Genomic DNA, 21,203 nt, shown 5'->3' on the forward strand with positions numbered 1-21,203 from the left:
TGCAGAATTTTTTTAATGTAGTAACACACTGAACAAAATCTAGAAATGGCAAAATTTTGAAAACTTAGGACAGGCACTGGGAGCACAATTTAAGAGAGCCCTAGGCAGCATAATTTAGGAAGGTACTATGTGGCAGAATTCAGGATCCACAGAGATTGCATCATGTGAGAAAATGTGAATGATCCATTGAGACATAAAAGGTGAATCTTTTAAACTGTCAGTTTTCAATTTCTTTAGTAATAGAAAAATTCTTTTTCATAAATGCCTGTCCATGCAAAAAGATTAGAAACATTTTTGATGTTTTCCATACTTGTGTCTAGTGGAAAGTTGAGAAAATAAAGGCAAGATAAACATGTTAGAAAAAGACTTCTTGTATCAAAAGTACAACATCTGGACATTGTTCATTGTCCTTCCAAAAATTTTCCAAAATGCAAACTTTCTGTAAAATACATCTATTATGTGTTAATACAATAAAGACATTTTTCTGGAGCCTTCTAAGAATTGTGGGTCTGTAAATCTTGCCTTCAAATCCTTCTAAACTTTCCAAGTTCCAATGTTTAAAATCCTAAAGAAAAATTAGCCTTATCAATAGTGTAACAAAAAACAAAAAAAAAGCCAGAAATATTTTGAGAGAAAAAAAAAATCGGTGGAAAAAATGTGAAATTTTATAGAGAAAACTTACTATTCTGAGACAATTACATGGTAAAAATTACTACCATAAGTTAAAAGGAAGAAATTTTTGATTACATTAGCTATTTGGCTTTTGCTATGAACTGTTTTGTTAACTGTGTTTTATAGCATTTATTACCTTGGTCATTTTTCAGATTCAAAATACTGTACAATAAGTTTCCAAAATGGAAAATAATGTCAGGACAGAAAAAACAAAAATGTTTTATTTTAATGTTATTCCTTAAATATGATTTCAATATATTACCATTATTTTAGTTAAATTTATCAAACAAAAATTGGTCGAAAAATTTATAGATAATCATATTTGTCACTGAATCGTCAAAAATATTCCTTGAAAATGATAATCCACACTCAAAAAAGCAGTCATAAAAACAAGATAGAAATTTCAGATGATTAAAATTAAGGACCTTCTACCAATTTTGGCCAAAATTAAGGACTTTAAAATCGATTTAAAAAACCAAAGAATTGTACGAACTCTGTATTATATATAGTCAGGGAAAAGTATCTGGCAGAAATCAAATTTGATTTTAACTATAACATCACTAAGAAACAGGCATATTTAACTTGGAGTGAAGTTTACTTTAGAAAAGAATTATTTGCATCTTGGAAGACTTCAATGTGGATCCCTCTTCTACATACAGAAAAAAATTTTCTGCTTGTAATTTATATAATATTTTCTTAAAATAGAGGGAACTTTATCAGGTTCCTGTGAAAATATTAAGTTGCGAGTTTTTTCTCAGTGGTCTTTAAGTTAACGAAATTAATTTTATCAAATACATTATTTTTTCCAAAGTGAGAGGCAAACCAAGTTTTTGACATTTACTTCTTTTCACTTTTAGTTCAAGGTTCCAAAATTGTTTGTAACAAGAGCGTTGACTTAACACATTCACAGTTCACTTCATATCTGGGTGAGGAAATTGGCCAAGTATATAGGTACTATTATGACACCATTGCCTGTCAAATTCACACAGTGGGCAAATTCTGAAAAGCAGCACGTTTTTCATAAAATAGGCAATGCAGTCTTTTCTGGGTTAGTTTCTATCAATTACATTCAGTGTTGGCTATTCGTGCACAGAAAACAGATTTTCTCTACTGCTTAATCACCAGTGAGTAAAAATAATATCAGTATGAAGAGAAGAAATGTACTTTATACTAGCAACATTTCAAGCTGAGAAAGTTAATACAAGCAAACTGTATGAATTTGCTAATATGAGAAATCTAAAAACAACAAATTGGCGAGTGCAAAGCTTTCTAGAGTCAAAAGTCGTTAATCCGGACTCGTCAGGACTTCGGCGATTCCAGATTATCGATTTTTCCGGATTATAGATCATCAGTTTAAATCTGGTAAGATGGCTTGCAGAAATTATAAAATTAAAAATATGAAACTGTAATTTATGAAATAAAGAACAATTATGATATAAAGGGTATCAAAATTTACAAAAAAAAGCTTAATATTTATTTGTTTACTTTATTAAACATTTCTTTTTAAGTTGCTTCGTTTTATGTGATAATACTTTCTCTTTAATTCTATAAACAGACATAATTTCTTCTTCAGTTACAAAGTTCCGTTGTTGAAGTCCTATAATTGCTGTCTCGAGAATACCGACTAATTTGTCAATCAAAATTTTTCGTTTTCAATAACCTCTGTGTCACTTTCTTTACTATCGGAAGTGAATTATAAGGATGAGGAATTTGGTTTAAATCATATCAAAGACGGAGCACATTGAAATGAAATACTACATTTAGTAAGGAATTATAAGCCAAATAAAATAAAAGCATCTTCCCTGAAGATAAGGATAGCGCTGACAGATCAACTTCCAATTCATTGCACGCCGCAGCGTCCCCCCCCACCGCAGAGCAGCGTGAAATTGATAAACAGATTTCGGAATGGTTAGATAAACAAAGGATTATGCCTTTATCTATTTTTTGCAGCAATTCCACTTTTTGTTTAATGGACTTCGAAACATACTTTCGCTTTGTAGATCCTTTACATATTAGTAAATATATATCGGAAATTCTATTTGACATAATCGAAAGTTCAAGCTTACTTTTATAAAATTGCTGTAACAGTCCGCAAAAAATAATAAGCCGGATCCAATTCGAAGATTAAGGAACAATGCAATCTGCAACATTAACCGAATTAGATAATTTTAGCTTAGCTTATACCGTCCGTTATACATTAAACGCACATGCGTAAACGTATTATGCGCATGCGCATATTCACAGCCGTAAAGGTCTTACGCGCATGAGTCAATGCGACGCATGCGCAGAAAGTTTTTAGCTTTGAGGTCCGGATTATGGGTGTCCGAATTAACGACTTTTGACTGTATCACAAATTACTCGTATTTAACAAATAAACTGAAATAAAATGGCAACATAGAATGCTTTTTTGATATAATACTCACCTGTTGGATAACTGATCACCAATTACATTGAAAACATATTTTACTCTTTTTTAGCATCTTCAGATTATCACGTTTTCCAGTCATTGTTCAGGATAATACATTCACTAAGGATATGGGTATATGGAATTCCATTTAGCATTGTTTTGCTAATAGATTACAAGGAAGAAATCATGATTACTCTTGCCTGTAATATTGATAATGATTAATCGTTAAGTTGCTCATACTGGTTTTCTTTTATTGGAATAGCAGCAGGGAAAGGAGAAAGAATTTGATTCAAAAGAACCTCGTTTAACATTGCAAATTGTGCTCTTCCCTTCGGATTTGATGCAGCTTTTTATTTTGTTCTATTATAGTTCACTAAATTTGTAGTTTCAGTAAATGGGTCTGTTTTACTCTGTAACCAAACTGTACACATGCCAATCAGGCAGAGGAATTTTGCACATACTGAAATGCAATGCTGAAGTATGACCGTAGAATATCCTTAATGTATGCTAATACAGTAGTGGCCAAAATTGTGGACACTTTCGGAAATTTTTATGTTTTTGAACTTTGTATGCTTATAGAAAATGGTACGTTTCGCAAAATGCAAACTTGTATATATCATTTTAAAGAGAATTTATTACTGAATTCAATACAAAACACAAAATTCAATTATTTGCAAGACAAAAAAGTTATATGTACTTTAATGTAAATAAAAAACACAGTTATGAAGTGGTTTGTAATATCTAGCTTTCCTGGCCAATCACTGTTCTTGTTCTGAGAACCAATCAAATGTTAGTAACTGCCAGTAGAAGCTGACATCATGTTTACACTTGAAACAATTCATTACTTTGCTTTGTTCTGTAGAAGGAGGACCTGTTTCTTATACACTGCAATTACAAGTAGGAAGTTTTGTAAAAATTTTTAATATTTTATTTAGTCAAGAAGCAATGACATCAAATAAAAGAGTAGATTGGACACCTAGAAAGAGATGTAATATTATTGTGTTACGAGAAAGTGGTCTTTCCTATGCTGAAATTGCAAGACAGGTGGGTGGTTCAGTGACTGCATCTGGAGTCTGAAAGTTTTGTTTACGATATCAGGAGACAAATTCAATAAAAAACAAAGAAGGAAAAGGCTGAAAAAGGTGCACCACATCTATTGATGACAGAAGAATAAAAAGACTATGTCTCCAAGATAGAAAAATGTCATCAGTGGCCATCAGAAGTGATCTGAATGATGCTGGTGTTTCTGTCAGTTCAAGAACAATCGGGAGAAGATTAACAGATGTTGGATTGAGAGGTAGAATTCCATGAAAAAAAATAAAAGCCTTATCTTAATTTTCAGCAAAAAAAAAAAAAAAAAGACTAGAGTGGGCAAAGGAACACATTAATTGGACGGATGATCAGTGGTCACAAGTTATATGGAGTGATGAAACTAAGATATTGTTATTCGGTAGTGATGGGCGAAAATATGTAAGACATAGAATAGGAGAAGAGCTACATCCTGACTGCATTCAAGTAACTATGAAGAACTCAGTTAGTGTTATGATTTGGTCATGCATATCAGCAGATGGTATTGGTTGCCTTCATGTCATCGATGGGACACGGAATGCCAGAAAATACATTGACACTATTCTAGAATCAAACCATCTACCTTACATCAGAGATCTCTTTCCCAACAATGCTTAGTTTATTTTTCAGCAGTATTCTGCTCCTTGCCACATGGCCAAAATATCGAAAGACTGGTTTCGTACAAAGAGCATTAAATTGTTGTCATGGCCAGGAAACAGTCCTGACCTCAATCCTATCGAAAATTTGTGGGACCGTTTGAAAACTCTTGTCCGAATGAGGCGCCTATCAAATAAAAGGGAACTAATTGAGGCTATAATTGTTTCCTGGCATCATGTAATAACAAAAGAAGAGCTTAAAACTCTTGTCAGCTCAATGAAACGTCGAAGCTGTAATAAAAAATAAAGGGTACCCTTCTAAGTACTGATAACTCACTGCAATCATCACTATCTAATGTATATCGATAACTATTATCATTTAACTTTTTTTGTATTCCAAATAATTTAATTTTGTGTTTTGTATTGAATTCAGTAATAAATTCTCTTTAAAATGATATATACAAGTTTGCATTTTGTGAAACATGTTTTCTATAAGCATACAAAGTTCAAAAACATAAAGATTTCCAAAAGTGTCCACAATTTTGGCCACCACTGTATATATGTATTTTTTTTATGTAAAATATCTTTAAGAATCAAGGTCATCTTCTATGGGAAGCCAATGCGTATTTATAGCAATCTCAGCTAAATCATAATTTCCTTTTTATTCAGTATATCCAGATTTTTATAGATCATTTATAAAGCAAATTTAAATAAAATTTTATTAATCACAGATCAGAAACAGCCATAACTGTATATGATACACAGTATAAGAAAAAATATAAATACAAAATTTTTTTTTTCTAAAATCCATATCACAGCTCTACTTATATAAAATAATCCAACAGAAGAAAAAATGTGCTCTTTGCATGACTATGAATTACAGAATATTAAAATGTTTCCTGCAGAAATTCAGGCACAGCTGATTTTCTAAGGAAATCTTCGATGAAGTAACTAATTAAGAAAACTTTGAAATAGAAGATATAATGAAACTTGAGATCCATGCTGCTTTGAAAATTTGCAGAAAACTGTCAAGTTTTATTAAAATTATCTTTATTGGTAAAAACAATTCAATTTTATAAAACAAACTTGACTGGCACTTCATAAAACTATTCTCCATGTCAAAAACAATTACTTCATGTATTTTTATGATCAAGATATCTTTTAAAATGCCTGTGATATTCTTCTGGAATGTAAATTCCGCTGAAAATAAATACAAAACTTTTCATTATTGTATTTTTTCCAAAATAAATTTTTAATGTGTATAAAAGGAAGGAAATTTCAATTCAGGTACAAATAAGAAAAATACGAAATAAATGTAAAAATCTATGAATTTAAAGTTGATAATCTAACAAAGTTAATACATGGCCTTCATACAGCAAAGTTATATAACATATAACCATTATCTATACAAATGAATAATTAAAAATGTAAGCATTTTATGCATTACAGTGACCAAAAATAATGTGTTAATAGCATAATGAAAGAAAGCAAGTACAAAACAATTTCATTTCATTCGTATAAGCATGCTATCCTTAAAATTGCTGCTATCAATCATAAAAAGTATATTACTAAAAGCTTATATTCTTTATCAAAGAGATTTTTTGGCATAGTTTTAACCAACAGAGCAACAGCTAGAAGCCCATAAATTCTTTAGATAAATGGATAATAACAAGGACCAGAAAATAAGCAATTATGTAACATTTATATAAGAAAAAGGGGCCAGGAATGCTAAGAACATCTACGGGGGGGGGTAAATTAAATAGTGGAAACTTAACCTTGAAACTCGCTGAAGGGCAGGCATGAGCAAATAGGATATGGGAGCAGTGAGATGGCGCTGTTGTCGATGTGTAGAGTGCAAAAAACAGTCGATCTGCTTAGAAGGGTAGTTGTGTGGCCGTTAAAGTGAGGAGTTTCGTTTCCATCGCTCTAAAGCATGTTTTCAAAAGATGATCAATGGTCTAAGGCTTAAAATCAAGGTTGCCCATAGCAAAATGTAACAGAATGCCATCAACGATTAGTGGAAGCCTGTGGCACCATACATGACAGTAGCACGATGGGTTCAAACATTTCGTTCAGGTCGGAATGAGATTGCGGATTTGCAACGCACAGGTTGGCCCTCCATTCCTCAAGAGCAGATTGGCATCCTGAGTGGTCTCCTTACCATAGACCGCTGATAGACTGTCTGAGAATTATCCTTAGATGTTCGTCTGAGTCATCAAATGGTGTGGCACATAATGAATAAATCTCTCAACATGAGGAAAATTGCTTCCTGCTGGGTTCCACATCGACTAACTGAAGTACAGAAATGGCACCGGCATGCACTAGCTGGCTCCCACTTGGAGAGATACTGCAATAGAGGAGACGCATTTCTGCAGCATATTGTTGCCATTACTGAGACATGGGCACGAGCCTATGAGCCTGAATTAAAGTATCAATCAGATGAATGGCATCACCAAGGTTCGCCATGTCCACAGAAATTTCGACAGAAACCCAGTCGGGTGAAGGTTATGGTGATTATGGCATACGACTGGGACGGTGTGATTCTTACACATGCTGTACCTAAAGGACAAACTGTCAATGCAGATTACTATTGCCGATTTCTATAGCACCATCTGTGTCCTGCTATGCGGCGCACACGTCCACATTTATTGCACACCAATCTCCCTATCGTATTGCATGGCAACGCTCGTTGCAATGTCGCAAGCAATGTCACTCTCCTTTTGCGATGGTGGCAGTGGGAAATACTGGAACACCCTCCCTACTCACCTGACACGAGGCCTTGTGACTTCGATCTATTTACGAAGTTGAAGGAACCCCTTCGAAGTCACCGATTTCATGATGTTTCATCTGCACGGGCGCTCAGCCGCTCACATCAACAATCAACACCTTGCCACTGGTCTACAACGGCTTCCTGACATTTGGCAAAAGGTATAAGCTTTGCTGGTGATTACATAGAAGGAATGTAATGCAATTGTACTTGCAAGTTCATTAAAAATTGATTTATACCTATGTTGCCATGAATTAATTTACAGCCCTCATATAAGAACCTAATGATATGATCTTAAGAACATAAACAGTAATACAGTTTTAGCTTTTTATACGTTCATGTATACTGTCTGTCTATGGACAGCAGAATTCTGGAGTGCTTCAGGGAATGGTAGGCAAAGCTAGGCCATTAGCAACATTTTAGAATATATTGATCACCATATTACGGTGAAAAAAAACATTCCAATAGCCTTCCTTTTTCCCCTACAAAGCAAAAAAGCTAGGCCATTTTGACATAACATAATCCACTTTCAGATATGCCGATATCACGCTAATGAGGGAAAAGAAAATCTTAGCAACTTTCCTTTACGGAGCACACTGAATTTCTCTTTCAATCTTTGAATTAGTATTCCCTTTTGTATTTGTATTGGAAGCTTTTACTTTGCATTTTATTAATTCTCATAATGAAGATTATAATAGATTTTATTATTTTAAACAAGTAAACTGTTCACTAAGAATCGCTACATTCTAAAACATTTATATTTTTTATTTTAAATAATGTTAATTTGAAAGTAATTTATTCTAGAATTTTCACGAGATCTTTTAAGTGTAAAAGTTAGATTATTTGAATATAACGAAGCACATGAAGGCTATCTGCCTTTTTAAGTATAAAGAAAACATCATATGAAAAAATATGAGATGAAAGCAAAATGTTCCGAAACAAGGTACATTAAAAAAATATTTGCTTGATTTAAATTTGGCTACCATGGATTTAAATAACACCACCTGCCACTCTCGTTACATTCTTTTCTTCCCTAAAACAGGAATCAAACTTTCTTGGCATGCTTCCAACAACAGCTCTCAATGGGTAAACCTCTTAAAGGTGCTAGCGCTCTTTTTTCGTAAATTGGGCTTTCACTTCCTCAGTAAAATTAATTGTTTCTTTGAACAGTTCATAAGTGAAAAGCACATCTCTAACCATACCACATTTTTTAACAATGTTTGCCATTTTAACAATTACCTGAAACTGCAACAAAAAATGAATATCAGATTTTGAATGAAATGCTGAATATTAGCAAAAGAGATGCTTATGCTAATGAAGCAGTGGGTTCATTAAGATGATCTGGATGACACTAATACTTCAAAAGGATAAAATGTTATTAGAGCATGATGAGAGATCAGGTGACCTAATATAAGCATAAGCAATGGAAAAATTTGATATAATTTGTAATCTTGTGTGTCACGTTTGTCAGACACTATCAAGGAAATTGTTGTCTGTGCATTTCTGGAATACGATGAATGATCCTCTTGTCTAACTTTTAACATGTCTGAATCATAACTATATCAAGTTCCTACACCAAGGCAGTGCTTGTTTATACACTTTCTAGAAATCCTGTTCTGATGTGTCCTTTCTGATGATTTTATAACCTAAATTTGTGTAATCATTTAATTTAATCTCTGTTTTCCTTCATAGATCATTTAAATAAATAAGGAAATATATTAAATAAAATGGTAATGCATATGAAATGACAAAAAAGATACATAGCCAGATACTTTCATTATTGATCATGCCACTCAAGTTAAAACACCAACTCTCAGTCTAAATTTCAGTTTGGGACAGGGAAGGAAGTGACAAAATCATAGTGCCAACTTTGAAATCACAAACACCAGGAGGATTTCATGCTATGCAATGACAACCTTTTCAAAGGAACTCAAAACTGACTTTAATTCACATTATAATGCATAGTTCAGGTTATTGAGCTATTTGTAAATTCAATTCTGATAGAAAGCATATTAGCATTTAATTGGCTATTCTAAATTTTACATTCTTTAGCTAATTTCATTTTTTAATTTTCATACACTTTTATACTGAGAAAACCCCGAGTAGTGAAGGAAAGTTTTTGTTTATCAAAATACTTTTAAATATGATAAAAATTATATTAATAATTAATGTACACTGTGAAAAAAAAGGGACAGTTCTATATCTTCTGTTCTACTGGGCCAATTGACAAAATTCAAACTGCGTTTTTCATGTCTCGAAAGCATGACTTAGGATATGTATTATATATATAGAGAGAGAGAGCATTGTTCTAATATATGCATTTCGTCACAAATCTGAAATGACATGCCAATTTTTTCCATGTTTTGTAAAAATTGCACGAGTAGTTTTTAAAACATTAGCTCCTCAATGTTAATTCAATTTGGTATATATTTATTAATATCTCTTTTTTTATTACACTTATTTTATTCTTTCTTTCACAGATCAAAATTTAGGTTCATTGCAAATTCACCTATTTTTTATGATTTATTTTTAAAATTTGTATTTTGAAATATTTTTTAATAAATTTTTCGAAAAACAACTTTGTATTATAACCTACAAAATTCTTAACATCATCTTAAAGTAGATGTATTTTTAGGCACACCTGCAAAAAATTAGAATTTTTATTTAGAATTTTCTAAGAATACATGAATTTACATATTGGAGCATTTTGAAATTTGCCATCCTTTTTTTTTTTTTTTTGAGCGATAAGATAATAACGCCAAATGATAATACGCACTTTGTTAAAATTATTTAAAGGTATGAAGAATGACTTTTTCCCTGCTCTTTCACAATGAAAAAAAAGAAAAGGAAAATGGGTTGCTATAAATTAAAAAGTTCACCAAGTAAATTATTCTTAGCGAAAACTGAGAAAAATACGCCAAAATAAAATTTTGAATTTCTTTGTAAATTTAACACCAAATTTTACAAAATTTAATATTTAGGCATAATTTGAGTCGTAGAATCAAAACATTGAAAAAAGTGGCATGTCATTTTAAAAAAAGGTCCGATTTTGTGTCAAAATATTTATGTTAGAATGATGCTACATATTATAAATCTAATATATACATACCCTAAGTTGTGCTTTTGAGACATGAAACACGCAATTTTAATTTTGTCAATCGGCCCAGTAGAACAGGAGATATAGAACTGTCCCATTTTTTTCGCAGTGTACATAGTATGTGTGTGGATAAACTTAGTAATGTAGCATATATTAAAGCAAACAAAATTAAATCCAAATATTAACTGAATAAACACTGCTTGAATCATCATAAAAAATTACAGATGTATATGGTAGATTAATACAACCACAGATCAAATGAAATTCAATAATATAATGTAATAAAACAAAATACAATTCAGATAAAGTTTTATAAAAAAATATTCTGAAAATCATTAGAGGTGGGAGGGGGACAGAATTTGCTTAAGTTTCATTAATTCAAAAAATTTCATTTATTGTTTGGAAACTTTATCTTAGTAAAGGTTAAAAATTAAAAAACTGGAAGCCTCCCATTAAAATCGGTCGAGTTGGCACCTATGCAAAAGGCTAAACCATAATGGTCCGAGTGGAAAACTTGGAACATTTTGAATGTTATACGCATAAATGTGATATCATCAAGCATAGCCCATTGTCTTTTTGCCACAGTTGAAGCTATTTGTTGCAAATACGCCATCTCAAGACACGTTTCATAGTGTTACACTAAAGTCCTATATTAATACTCCAACTCTGTGCAATGAAACTTAGGCACCAGGGCAAAAAAGAGACAGATCCTAACATAACTTTGAAATAAATTAAGCAAACAATAGGAGATGAGCATAGATGCTGGTATGGTATGGAAACCCTGTGGAATAAATTCATGATGCATAACTTGTCAGTGCTGAAAAACTCCAAGAGCATGCTTTTAATTATGCTTCTTCCTTATCTAGCTATCTAAGTCTTGGAAAGTCTAATTTTGATAACCCTTTGTGATCTGTGGCATGAAGGTTAGGTTATCCTCAGCCTATTTTTCAAGATCCTGGCAAACCAGTTTTTACTCCAGGATATGAAGCCTTGGTATGGAACTTGATAATAACATAGTTATGGTTCAAACATGTTAGAGTTAGATGATGTTTTACATTGTTCTAGAAATGCACAAATAGCAATTTCTTTAATACTGTCTGACAATCCGCACACACAAGACTTCGAATTAAATCAACATTTTCCATTTCTATACTCGTATAGGTTTACCCTGATCTCTCGCCATGCTCTAATGACATACTATTCCTTTGAAGCACAAAAATCAAAATATCATTCAAGATTAACTGATATGCATCTAAAACACCAAATTTTGTTAACATCTTCATAAACTAATCCTAATATACATGACTTGGTAAAAAAAAACTACAGATTCAAAAACCACATTAACTAAGCATTGGCTGTGTAATAGTTATTTGAAATTAAACGTCTCAAATTATTCATTTTTTTATACATAGCCTAACTGACTGAACCTTTAAAAATGTTTAAAACCCTAGATTGTACATTTTTTATTGTTATTTTTTAAATTGACATAACTCAAGACTTGTATTAAAAAAATATGCTATTTGCATAAAAGTCCCATAATTAGCCTATAAATAACTAATTTTTTTTAACGTTTTATATTTTTTAGTATGCTGGAAAAGTTGGAAGTGGCACACATAACTTTATTATTTCAGATAGTGGCACTCTTCCCAAAAAGGTTGGCCATCCCTTTTCTAGAGAATCTCCAAACTACTGTTGAAAGAAATTCGTCCAGAGAGTTAATATTTGATTGTTGTTTGGTCTCCTTGGATTGTGGCGATTTTTACCTGAGGGCCCACTGTGCAACAGTTAGTTGCGTTATAGAATGCCAGACGAACAGAGATTCCAAGATCTAAGATACATCAACGCTAATGATATTATGCATTGTATCTACCAGGTGGCAGAATGCAAATAAATGTATAGTAGAATAAATTGTGGTTGTATACATTAAGGAACACATCATGATGCAGCTCAATCTGTCAGTACTGTTACGAATTTGGTATTTAAAAAGCAAATGTTAGTTCAATTATAAATTAAATGGTTTTATTTCTCGCGCAGTGCAGCGCGTGACGAATATTAAAAGAAAGCTAAGCCGGAAAATTGAAAATACAAGAGAGCGTGCATTAAATAAATAAATATCTCTTTTTCATTTCGAGAAAGTACTGGAAAATTCTAGCGCGTCATTTTAAAATGTTATAAAAGGAGGAAAACATCTCAGTTCGTAGTAGTTGCTTAGTTTGTTGTTGTTTAGAAAACTACTGTTGTTGATTGTAGCGAATTCGCGGATTAGCGTTCTTTAGCTGTTTTGAATTACGTTCTATTGGACATTTGAGTAGTTAAAAGAAAACTACTGTGAGATATTGTAATACTGTGTGATAATTTGAGAAAATTTAAGCATTTTTGTTGTGATAATAATAAATTTTTGTTCATTTTTCATCGGACTTGTGCATTCATTTAGTAACGAATCCGTACGCACGCAACAATTTTTGGTGTCAGGAGTGGGGTTTGAATGCCAATAACAAGAGCGATGGAAGAGCAGTTAAGGCAATTGATAACAGCCTTTGCCTCGTTTAAAGAAGAAATGAAAGAAGAGATGAAATCTAGCCAAGGAAAGATGGAAGGGGCCGTCAACTCTGTTAAGGACGAAATGAAAGCCGTTCAAGCTGGTCAAGAAAAGATTGAAGCAGGTCAAGAAGAAATGAAAAGAGAGATTACCTGCATAATAGAAAATAAATTTGAAGCTATGGAAGGCAGAATTGACACAGTTGAAAATAAAGTTGGACTAATTGAAGAAAGAGTTTCTTCGGTGAAAGAAGAAATAGAAGAAAGAGTTTCTTCTGTAAAAGAACATATAGAAGGGAGAGTTTCTGCTGTGGAGGAACGAATTGAAGGAAGAGTTTGTGCCGTCCAACACCAAATCGAACAACAAATTGATGAGAGAGTTTCTGAAGTTGCCAAAGAAATGGAAACGTTAAAGAAATTCGTAGCGACGGCAGGGAGTAAGAATGATGATTTTAAATTCTTACCGATGCCTGCTCGTCCACCTCTGAAGCTATCCACATATGATGGGAAGACATCCTGGCAAGTGTATAAGACCCAATTTTCTATAGTTGCGGATGCGAATGGATGGGATTCCCAAGCTAAGGCCTGTCATCTCGCCGCTTCTCTGCGAGCAGACGCAGCGGATATACTGCAGACGCTTCCCGAAAACCAAAGACTTGACTTCGAAGCTCTATCCGGCGCACTGGAGCTGCACTTTGGCGAGAAATGTTTAAAAGACTACAGCAGGCTCCAATTAAAATCTCGTCAACAGAAGCTCACCGAAACGCTTCAGGAGCTCGCCACGGATGCTGGAAAGGCTGTCACATCACGCCTTTTCGGAGTGCCCGACAGAAACAAGGGAAATCCTGTCCCTGCAATATTTCATCGATGGCATCCGGGACCCTGAAATACAGAAAGCACTGCGAATGGCGGATGTTAAAGATCTGAAAAGCGCTTTAGTGTATGCCATGAAATTTGAGGCAGCCCAGCAAGCAACTCTTAGGGATAGCTACCCAGTCAGAGCTGTGCGAGTCCACGACCCAGGGGACCAATTGATGGCTCGTTTAGATGATTTATCCAGACAAGTCGATGCTTTGATACGGAGTAGCAGTGAGAACAAAGTGGCTGTAAGATGCTGGAGATGTGGTTCTGAAGGTCACCTACGACGGCATTGCAGAACACCCCAGGGCATGGATAATAAAACAGATGAGTTGACAAGACCAGTGAATGCTTTAAGACGGAATAGTGGTGAAACAAAACCGACCCTAAAGTGCTGGAATTGCGGTGTTGAAGGCCACCTACGAAGGAACTGCAGAACTCCCCAGAGCACGGAAAATAAGGCATACGATTTAAACAGACAATTAAATGCCACGGGAAGGAAAAGGACTGACAAGAAACCAAAGTGCTGGAACTGTGGAGCTGAAGGCCACGTACGAAAGAATTGCAGAACACCCCAGGGTACGAAAATTGAGACAATTTCTGAGCAACGACGCAGGAAACAAATTAATGACCATATCAAGGAACGGAGGTTGCCAGATAATGAAAAACCCTGTTTTAAAGCGCTTAAGATCTCTATAGTGAGTGGCAACAATAACGGACTGTCCATCAATGGGAATATCGATGGAGTTCCTTGCAATATGATCATTGACACAGGAGCTAATGTTACCATCATTAGGAAAGATTTAGCTGAACAGTTTAAAGATAAACTTATTTGGACGCCATCCTGTGTTACCCTTCAGACTGCGTCTGGTGACAAGATCGACATAACTGGGAAGTTAAACGTAAACATCACGTTTGGAAGTGCCGCCTACCATCACACGGCATATGTGGCGGATATTACAGATCCATGCATACTCGGATTGGACTTTTTAAGGAAATACAATTTTTCCTTAGATTTCAAAAACAATAAGCTGCATTCAGCATCTGATGGCATGACTATCCATCCTCAAAAGGGATCCTCGCCTGGAAATGTTGACGCCTTGTCCGAAAGATCGAGCTCGGGAAGCTGCCGAAATCATACCAGGGTCGAAAAGAAACTCAAGACTACCAGCTATTCTCCATCCCAGAAGCTCTTCGGTCGAGACCTTCGTCTGTCTTGTGACCGCCTGTTTAGTCGCCCTACGGATGCGCCTTCATCGCCTGAGGAACACATCCAAGATGCCCAGGCCCGGTTTGAGGGGATGCACCGTTCTGCACGAAGGCGAGTCAACTTGGCGACGGTGAAAATGAAGACCAGATGCGACACAAGAGCTACTAGACAGAGATCCAACAAAGGAGACAAGGTGTGGTTGTGGAACCCAATTCAACGAAAAGGACTGAGTCCTAAATTACAGTCACCTTCGGATGGTCCATATACAGTGCTGAACACGAATGACGTCGTGGTTCGGATCCGTGAGTCTTCGAACTCTTACGACAGGTTAGCTTATTACTATGGCCATAGTACATAATGTAAATAATTGTAAATTGTATAAGACCATGGTCCTTTTTGTTTTTAAATGTGTATTTGATTTGATTTGTATTTAGTATTTGATTTGTATTTAGTATTTGATTTGTATTTAGTATTTGATTTGTATTTAGTATTTGTTTTATATTTAGTATTTGATAGCATTTGATTTGTTCAAGTTAGTTATTGCATTTATTGTTCATGTTGTTTGATATTGTAATGTAATGTTTATGCCTCAGTTGCATTTATGCCACAGTTGTAAGTTTAGCTTCCTATCCAGGGGTTGTACTGCCCGGGACGTGCAGTCCTTGGGAAGGGGGCAGTGTTACGAATTTGGTATTTAAAAAGCAAATGTTAGTTCAATTATAAATTAAATGGTTTTATTTCTCGCGCAGTGCAGCGCGTGACGAATATTAAAAGAAAGCTAAGCCGGAAAATTGAAAATACAAGAGCGCGTGCATTAAATAAATAAATATCTCTTTTTCATTTCGAGAAAGTACTGGAAAATTCTAGCGCATCATTTTAAAATGTTATAAAAGGAGGAAAACATCTCAGTTCGTAGTAGTTGCTTAGTTTGTTGTTGTTTAGAAAACTACTGTTGTTGATTGTAGCGAATTCGCGGATTAGCGTTCTTTAGCTGTTTTGAATTACGTTCTATTGGACATTTGAGTAGTTAAAAGAAAACTACTGCGAGATATTGTAATACTGCATGATAATTTGAGAAAATTTAAGCATTTTTGTTGTGATAATAATAAATTTTTGTTCATTTTTCATCGGACTTGTGCATTCATTTAGTAACGAATCCGTACGCACGCAACAGTATATTCTTCTTGGTGACTTGGACAGGATTAATGGAGGTGAAGAACAGACGAAGAAAATTATTGAGTTCTTTTAAACTGCAAAGCTCAGATTAAAACGGGAAGGATTTCAAGGTAGGCCCTTTTTTATTTTTTCCGTTTTGAATAGAATTAAATTGCTGAATAAAAAATTTATTATTTGTTGATTATTATAATTTATTAAAATGTAATGTTAAAATGGAGGCTGTATGAAAGGCAAAGAAGTTGTGTACGGTGACGTGTGGCTTAACTACTAAATTTATCAGTAAAATAGAATCTGCATCATTAGATGACAAAGAATTGGTGGATGAATAATTAAAAAAATTTCTCAAAATGCTACTCGAATGTTGAAAAATTGAAGCTGATGAAGCATTATGATTTTGATATTGAAAAACTCATAGTTACGGAACAGGAGTTAGAAACAGAAGTAATTTCCACGCAGGAACATCAGGAAAGAATTCAGCTTAAACATAAAATTAAGGAAAAATGCATGTAAAGTTGAATCTAAAAATTCTAGTAAGGAAAATGTATTTGCAAAGTTGAAAACTTTTGAAACGAATACTTTAAAATTTCCAAAATGAATAATAACTACATATTATGGTGATCCTTGTTCTTGGTTTGAATTCTGAAATCAGTTTTGTAATTCCATACACCAAAACAAAAGTTACAGCTCTATTGACAAAATTTGTTGTTTAAAATTGCTTTTGGGAGGTTTAGCTTTAAATGCTATCAATGGATTATCGTTTACTAGTAAAAACTATATGGAGACTGTTGACATGCAAAAAAATCATTTCGGCTGCTAATTAATGCACATATGAATAAATTGCTGAATTTAAAACCTGTAAATGGTTTCAGAAATAAGGCTTCTTTGAGAAAGCTTTATGACAATACTGAAATACAAATATGAAATATAAATTCTTTAACCCACGAGGACACGCATCGGGCCTGCCAGACCCGGTCGTTACAAAAACATAATACAAAAATTTCTCCCTTTGGTTAAATTTTTCAATGTTCTCAGTAGTTGTGTTCAAGGTCGTGTATGTGTCATTCACAAGCATTTTTGGAATTTATCCCTCCCTCTTTTCTCAGAAACTGGGTAGCTGGGCTTCCCAGGCCCGAGGCGCAAGCTCACGTTGTCATTTAGAATTGTAAAAGAGAGAACAGGCAGATGCAAAAATGTCTCGCTATTTACGACGATGAAATGAAAAGATTACAGAAACTATTAGCTGAAGTGTCGACTGACGAAGATTCAGTTAATGAAGAAGACGAAGAAATAGTTGATGAAGAACAGTTTAGTGATCACCAATCGAATTCTGAAGAGGAATTAGACTCAAGCGATGAATCTAGTAATGAATCAAGTATTTCTATGTCCACAAATTGTTATCTTGGCAAAGATAAAGTCATAAAATGGAATAAAAAGGAACCAAGACTGGCTGTGAGAACTCGTGCTCACAACATTGTGACAAAATTGCCCGGAAATGTTGGTGAAGCAAAATTTGTGTCCTCCCCTATGAATTCTCGGCAACTGCTTATGGATGAAATAATAGTGAAAATTCTAGTAGACTGTACGAACATTTATATTGAATCCATTGCCAACAAATTTAGAAGAGATGCTTGACCCACAAATATGACAGAAATCAGAGCATTTATCGGCCTTCTTTATTTTGAAGGACTCCACAAAGCTTCTCATGTAAATGTTCGCAACCTTTGGGTCACTGACAGAACAGGGCTTGATATTTTTCATCGAACAATGTCTTACAAATGTTTTTTTATTTCTAATGAGATGTTTGAGATTTAATGACATAACACATCGTTCTTTTAGAAGGGAAATTGATAAACTGGTTTCGATAAGAAATATTTTTGAAAAGTTCATTGAAAATTGCAAAAAAGTTTACAGTTTTGGCAAATACGTCACAACTGATGAAAAATTAGAACCCTTTCGTGGAAGATGCTCTTTTCGTCAATAAATTCCAAGTAAAACTGCAAAATATGGAATTAACGTTTTTGCTTTAGTTGATGAAAGGACATTTTACACTTCAAATCTTGAAATTTATGCAGGAAGGTAACCCACAGGGCCGTATAGCTCAGAAAATGGTCCTGTTATAGTAGTCAAGAGGTTGGTAGAGCCTATTTTGAATTTAGAATGAAACCTTACCACTGACAACTGATATACCAGTTATAACTTGGCAAATGATCTCCTTGAAAAGAAAATTAAAAAAAAAAAAAAAAACCTGCCAAAAGTAAAGAGAAGTATATTCATCATTATTTGGATTTCAAAGAAATATGACATTAGTTTCCTACACACCAAAGAAAAACAAATGCGTTGTTCTGTTGTCCACCATGCATAATGACAGTGCCATTGATTTTTCACCTGAAGAAGCAAAAAAAAAAACCAGAAATTATAACTTTTTATAATTTAACAAAGGGTGTTGTAGATGTAGTGGATGAAATGTCATCCACTTATACTACTGCTAGAATTAGCAATAGATGGCCAATGACAATATTCTTCAGTATGTTGAACATTGCAGCTGTAAATGTTAAAATATTATTGGTATCTGCAAAAATGTCAGCAATGCAATATAGGAAACGAAGTTTATTTATCAAAGAACTTGCATTAGAACTTTTGAAGGATCACATGCAAGAAAGAAGTTCACAGCAAAATCTTCCATGCCAACTGAGTAAAAAATTAAATTGCAAGTACAGGAAAGACTGTGAAGAACACCCGGCTAAAAAAACAGAAGTGTTCCAGTAAAAGGTGCCAATGTGTCCTAGTGTAAAGGACTAAAAATCACAAATTTGCTGTGCTAAGTGCAAGAAACTTGTGTGCAGTGAACATGGCACGATTATTTGCAAAAAATGTGAAATGTAAGTTTTATTTTGCACTTATTTTTGTAAAAATTAATATTACATAAATTAGTACTGAATTTCATTCGCACTCAAAAAGAAATCAGTGATTTTTGTTGTTATAGATAAATAATTTTGGTCTTAAAATTGTTTTAAGATACAATTTTATTAGACTTCTTAAACTTAAAAGTATATTTTTATATTTTATACACTCTGTTTTTATTATTTAAATGTTTTTCTTCAATCAAACAAGCAATTTTATTTTTGTTTTGTTAAGAAATAACACTTCAGGCCTACTGAGCCCGACCTCGCGTAGCTATAAGCAGCGGGTGTCTTTGCAGGTTAAATGTTATTAGTGGTTCTTATAGACATTTATTACCTTTTATTTTATTAAAGTTAACACCCAAGAATTTTATTTTGGTACAGAAGGAAGTAGAGATGAAATGAGTAGGAAAAAAAAAAGTGATAAACAAAAATGTGATGTTAATAAACTACTAATGTTCTTAAAAACAGATGAAGAATGCAGAGAAGAGTAAATAATGTTAGTGTGTTCTAAAAATTTGATGTAAATGAGCCATCATTATGAAACAAAATTCACATCAAAGTTATTAAATTAAATCTCATATGTATTCTAAAAAGTTTGGTTTATGTGATTAAGGCAAAGCCTCAAGGGCTATCTGCCTAATGGGAGGGATGCCTTTGTGGAGGACTTTCTAAAGAAAACTTGCTCGTATACACATTACATATGGGGAAAACCATGGAAAAAACTGTACATTCAACTCGTTTGTGGGATTCAAACCTTGGACTAAACTACCAGTGTTCAGCGATTTTACTGCTCAACCGTTGGTGATCCCTGAAACTTTTCTAGTCTACCAAGGAAGAAGAATCAAAATGTCTGCATCTTTTGTTTATCTTCGTGTAACATGAAAATCATGACTGTTCACTTGATGTAAAAGACATTAATGGATCAAGGTTTCTGTTTTATTTGCTTTTCAATATTTATAATGCAGAATTCATATTTATAATTCATATAAGGCACCCAAACATTTCTAGTGCAGGCTATGCAATGTCCAGGGATTACATAATTCATTAATACATAGCATGGCAATGAAGGATTTAAAGGCAGATTCCTCTGATCAGACAACACAGACACCAATCTCTGAAGCTTTCCCTTGATCCTATTAATGAAATTAACAAAAATTAAACCTCTGACTTCCATTCTTTTACAGATGTTTTTGGCAACAGCGAGGTGTAAAGGGAGGAGCAAAAAAGTAATATGTTATACGCTAGATTAAGGGTAACAAGGTCATTCATCTTCCGAGAAATGTTTGATTCACTGAGATTGAAAATTATTAATCAGGAAGCACTTATTATTTTTACATTTGTATGCAAAAATGCATAAGAGCATTTGTATGATATAAGAGTACTGCAGAATGTAAACAATCGCCCAAATAGGGTAAAACTTAATGCACTTATCATCGATTCTATGACACTGGAGCAAGTAAGAATTCCTTCTCAACAACAGATACCGAAGGTGGGCTTTGATAAGGGAATTGAATTACCAGATACTTGTACATGTAATGAAATTCAAGCATTAATAGGTTTGGATTTAGCAAGTACTGGTACATGTGACGAAATTCAAGTATTAATAGGTTTAGATTATATTTGGAAAATTTTAGGGGAATGAAATATGAGTATTTGTAAAAAATTAGTAACCATTGTAAATATTAGATTATGAAAGAGCTTAAAAAAATTATGATTATTAGAAGCAGTTGAGATAAGTTTGGATAAATATGTCTTTTGATCAGATACAATAACTTTCAAGAGTCATTTGAATAAAATACGGCCTATGAAAATAAAAGGTATAAGACTCGATTAATGTGGAAAGAGGGTGTTGAAGGTTTAAATAATAATTATGAAACTGCAAAACAGCATTTGCTAAATTTAAATAAAAAA

General features: G+C 33.6%; 1 protein-coding gene across 2 annotated transcripts in view; it reads right to left on the minus strand.

Moving 5' to 3' along the window:
• Window positions 1–349: 349 nt before the first annotated feature.
• The window catches only part of LOC118193465 (nucleoporin NDC1-like), a 79,879-nt gene continuing 59,025 nt past the window's right edge, over window positions 350–21,203 (minus strand). Inside the window, exon 16 of one of the 2 annotated variants that reach the window (XM_035364567.2) lies at window positions 350–565. In XM_035364567.2, coding sequence (XP_035220458.2) covers window positions 535–565 — 31 coding nt within the window. In that variant the 3' untranslated portion in view covers window positions 350–534. Of the gene's footprint in view, window positions 566–5,443; window positions 5,944–21,203 lie in introns of those variants that run through there. The other variant, XM_035364561.2, reaches the window with a different exon arrangement.

This window comes from Stegodyphus dumicola, chromosome 4 (assembly GCF_044657685.1).
Source record: "Stegodyphus dumicola isolate Sdum_Otavi_A_Nest chromosome 4, ASM4465768v1".
Taxonomy (NCBI): domain Eukaryota; kingdom Metazoa; phylum Arthropoda; class Arachnida; order Araneae; family Eresidae; genus Stegodyphus; species Stegodyphus dumicola.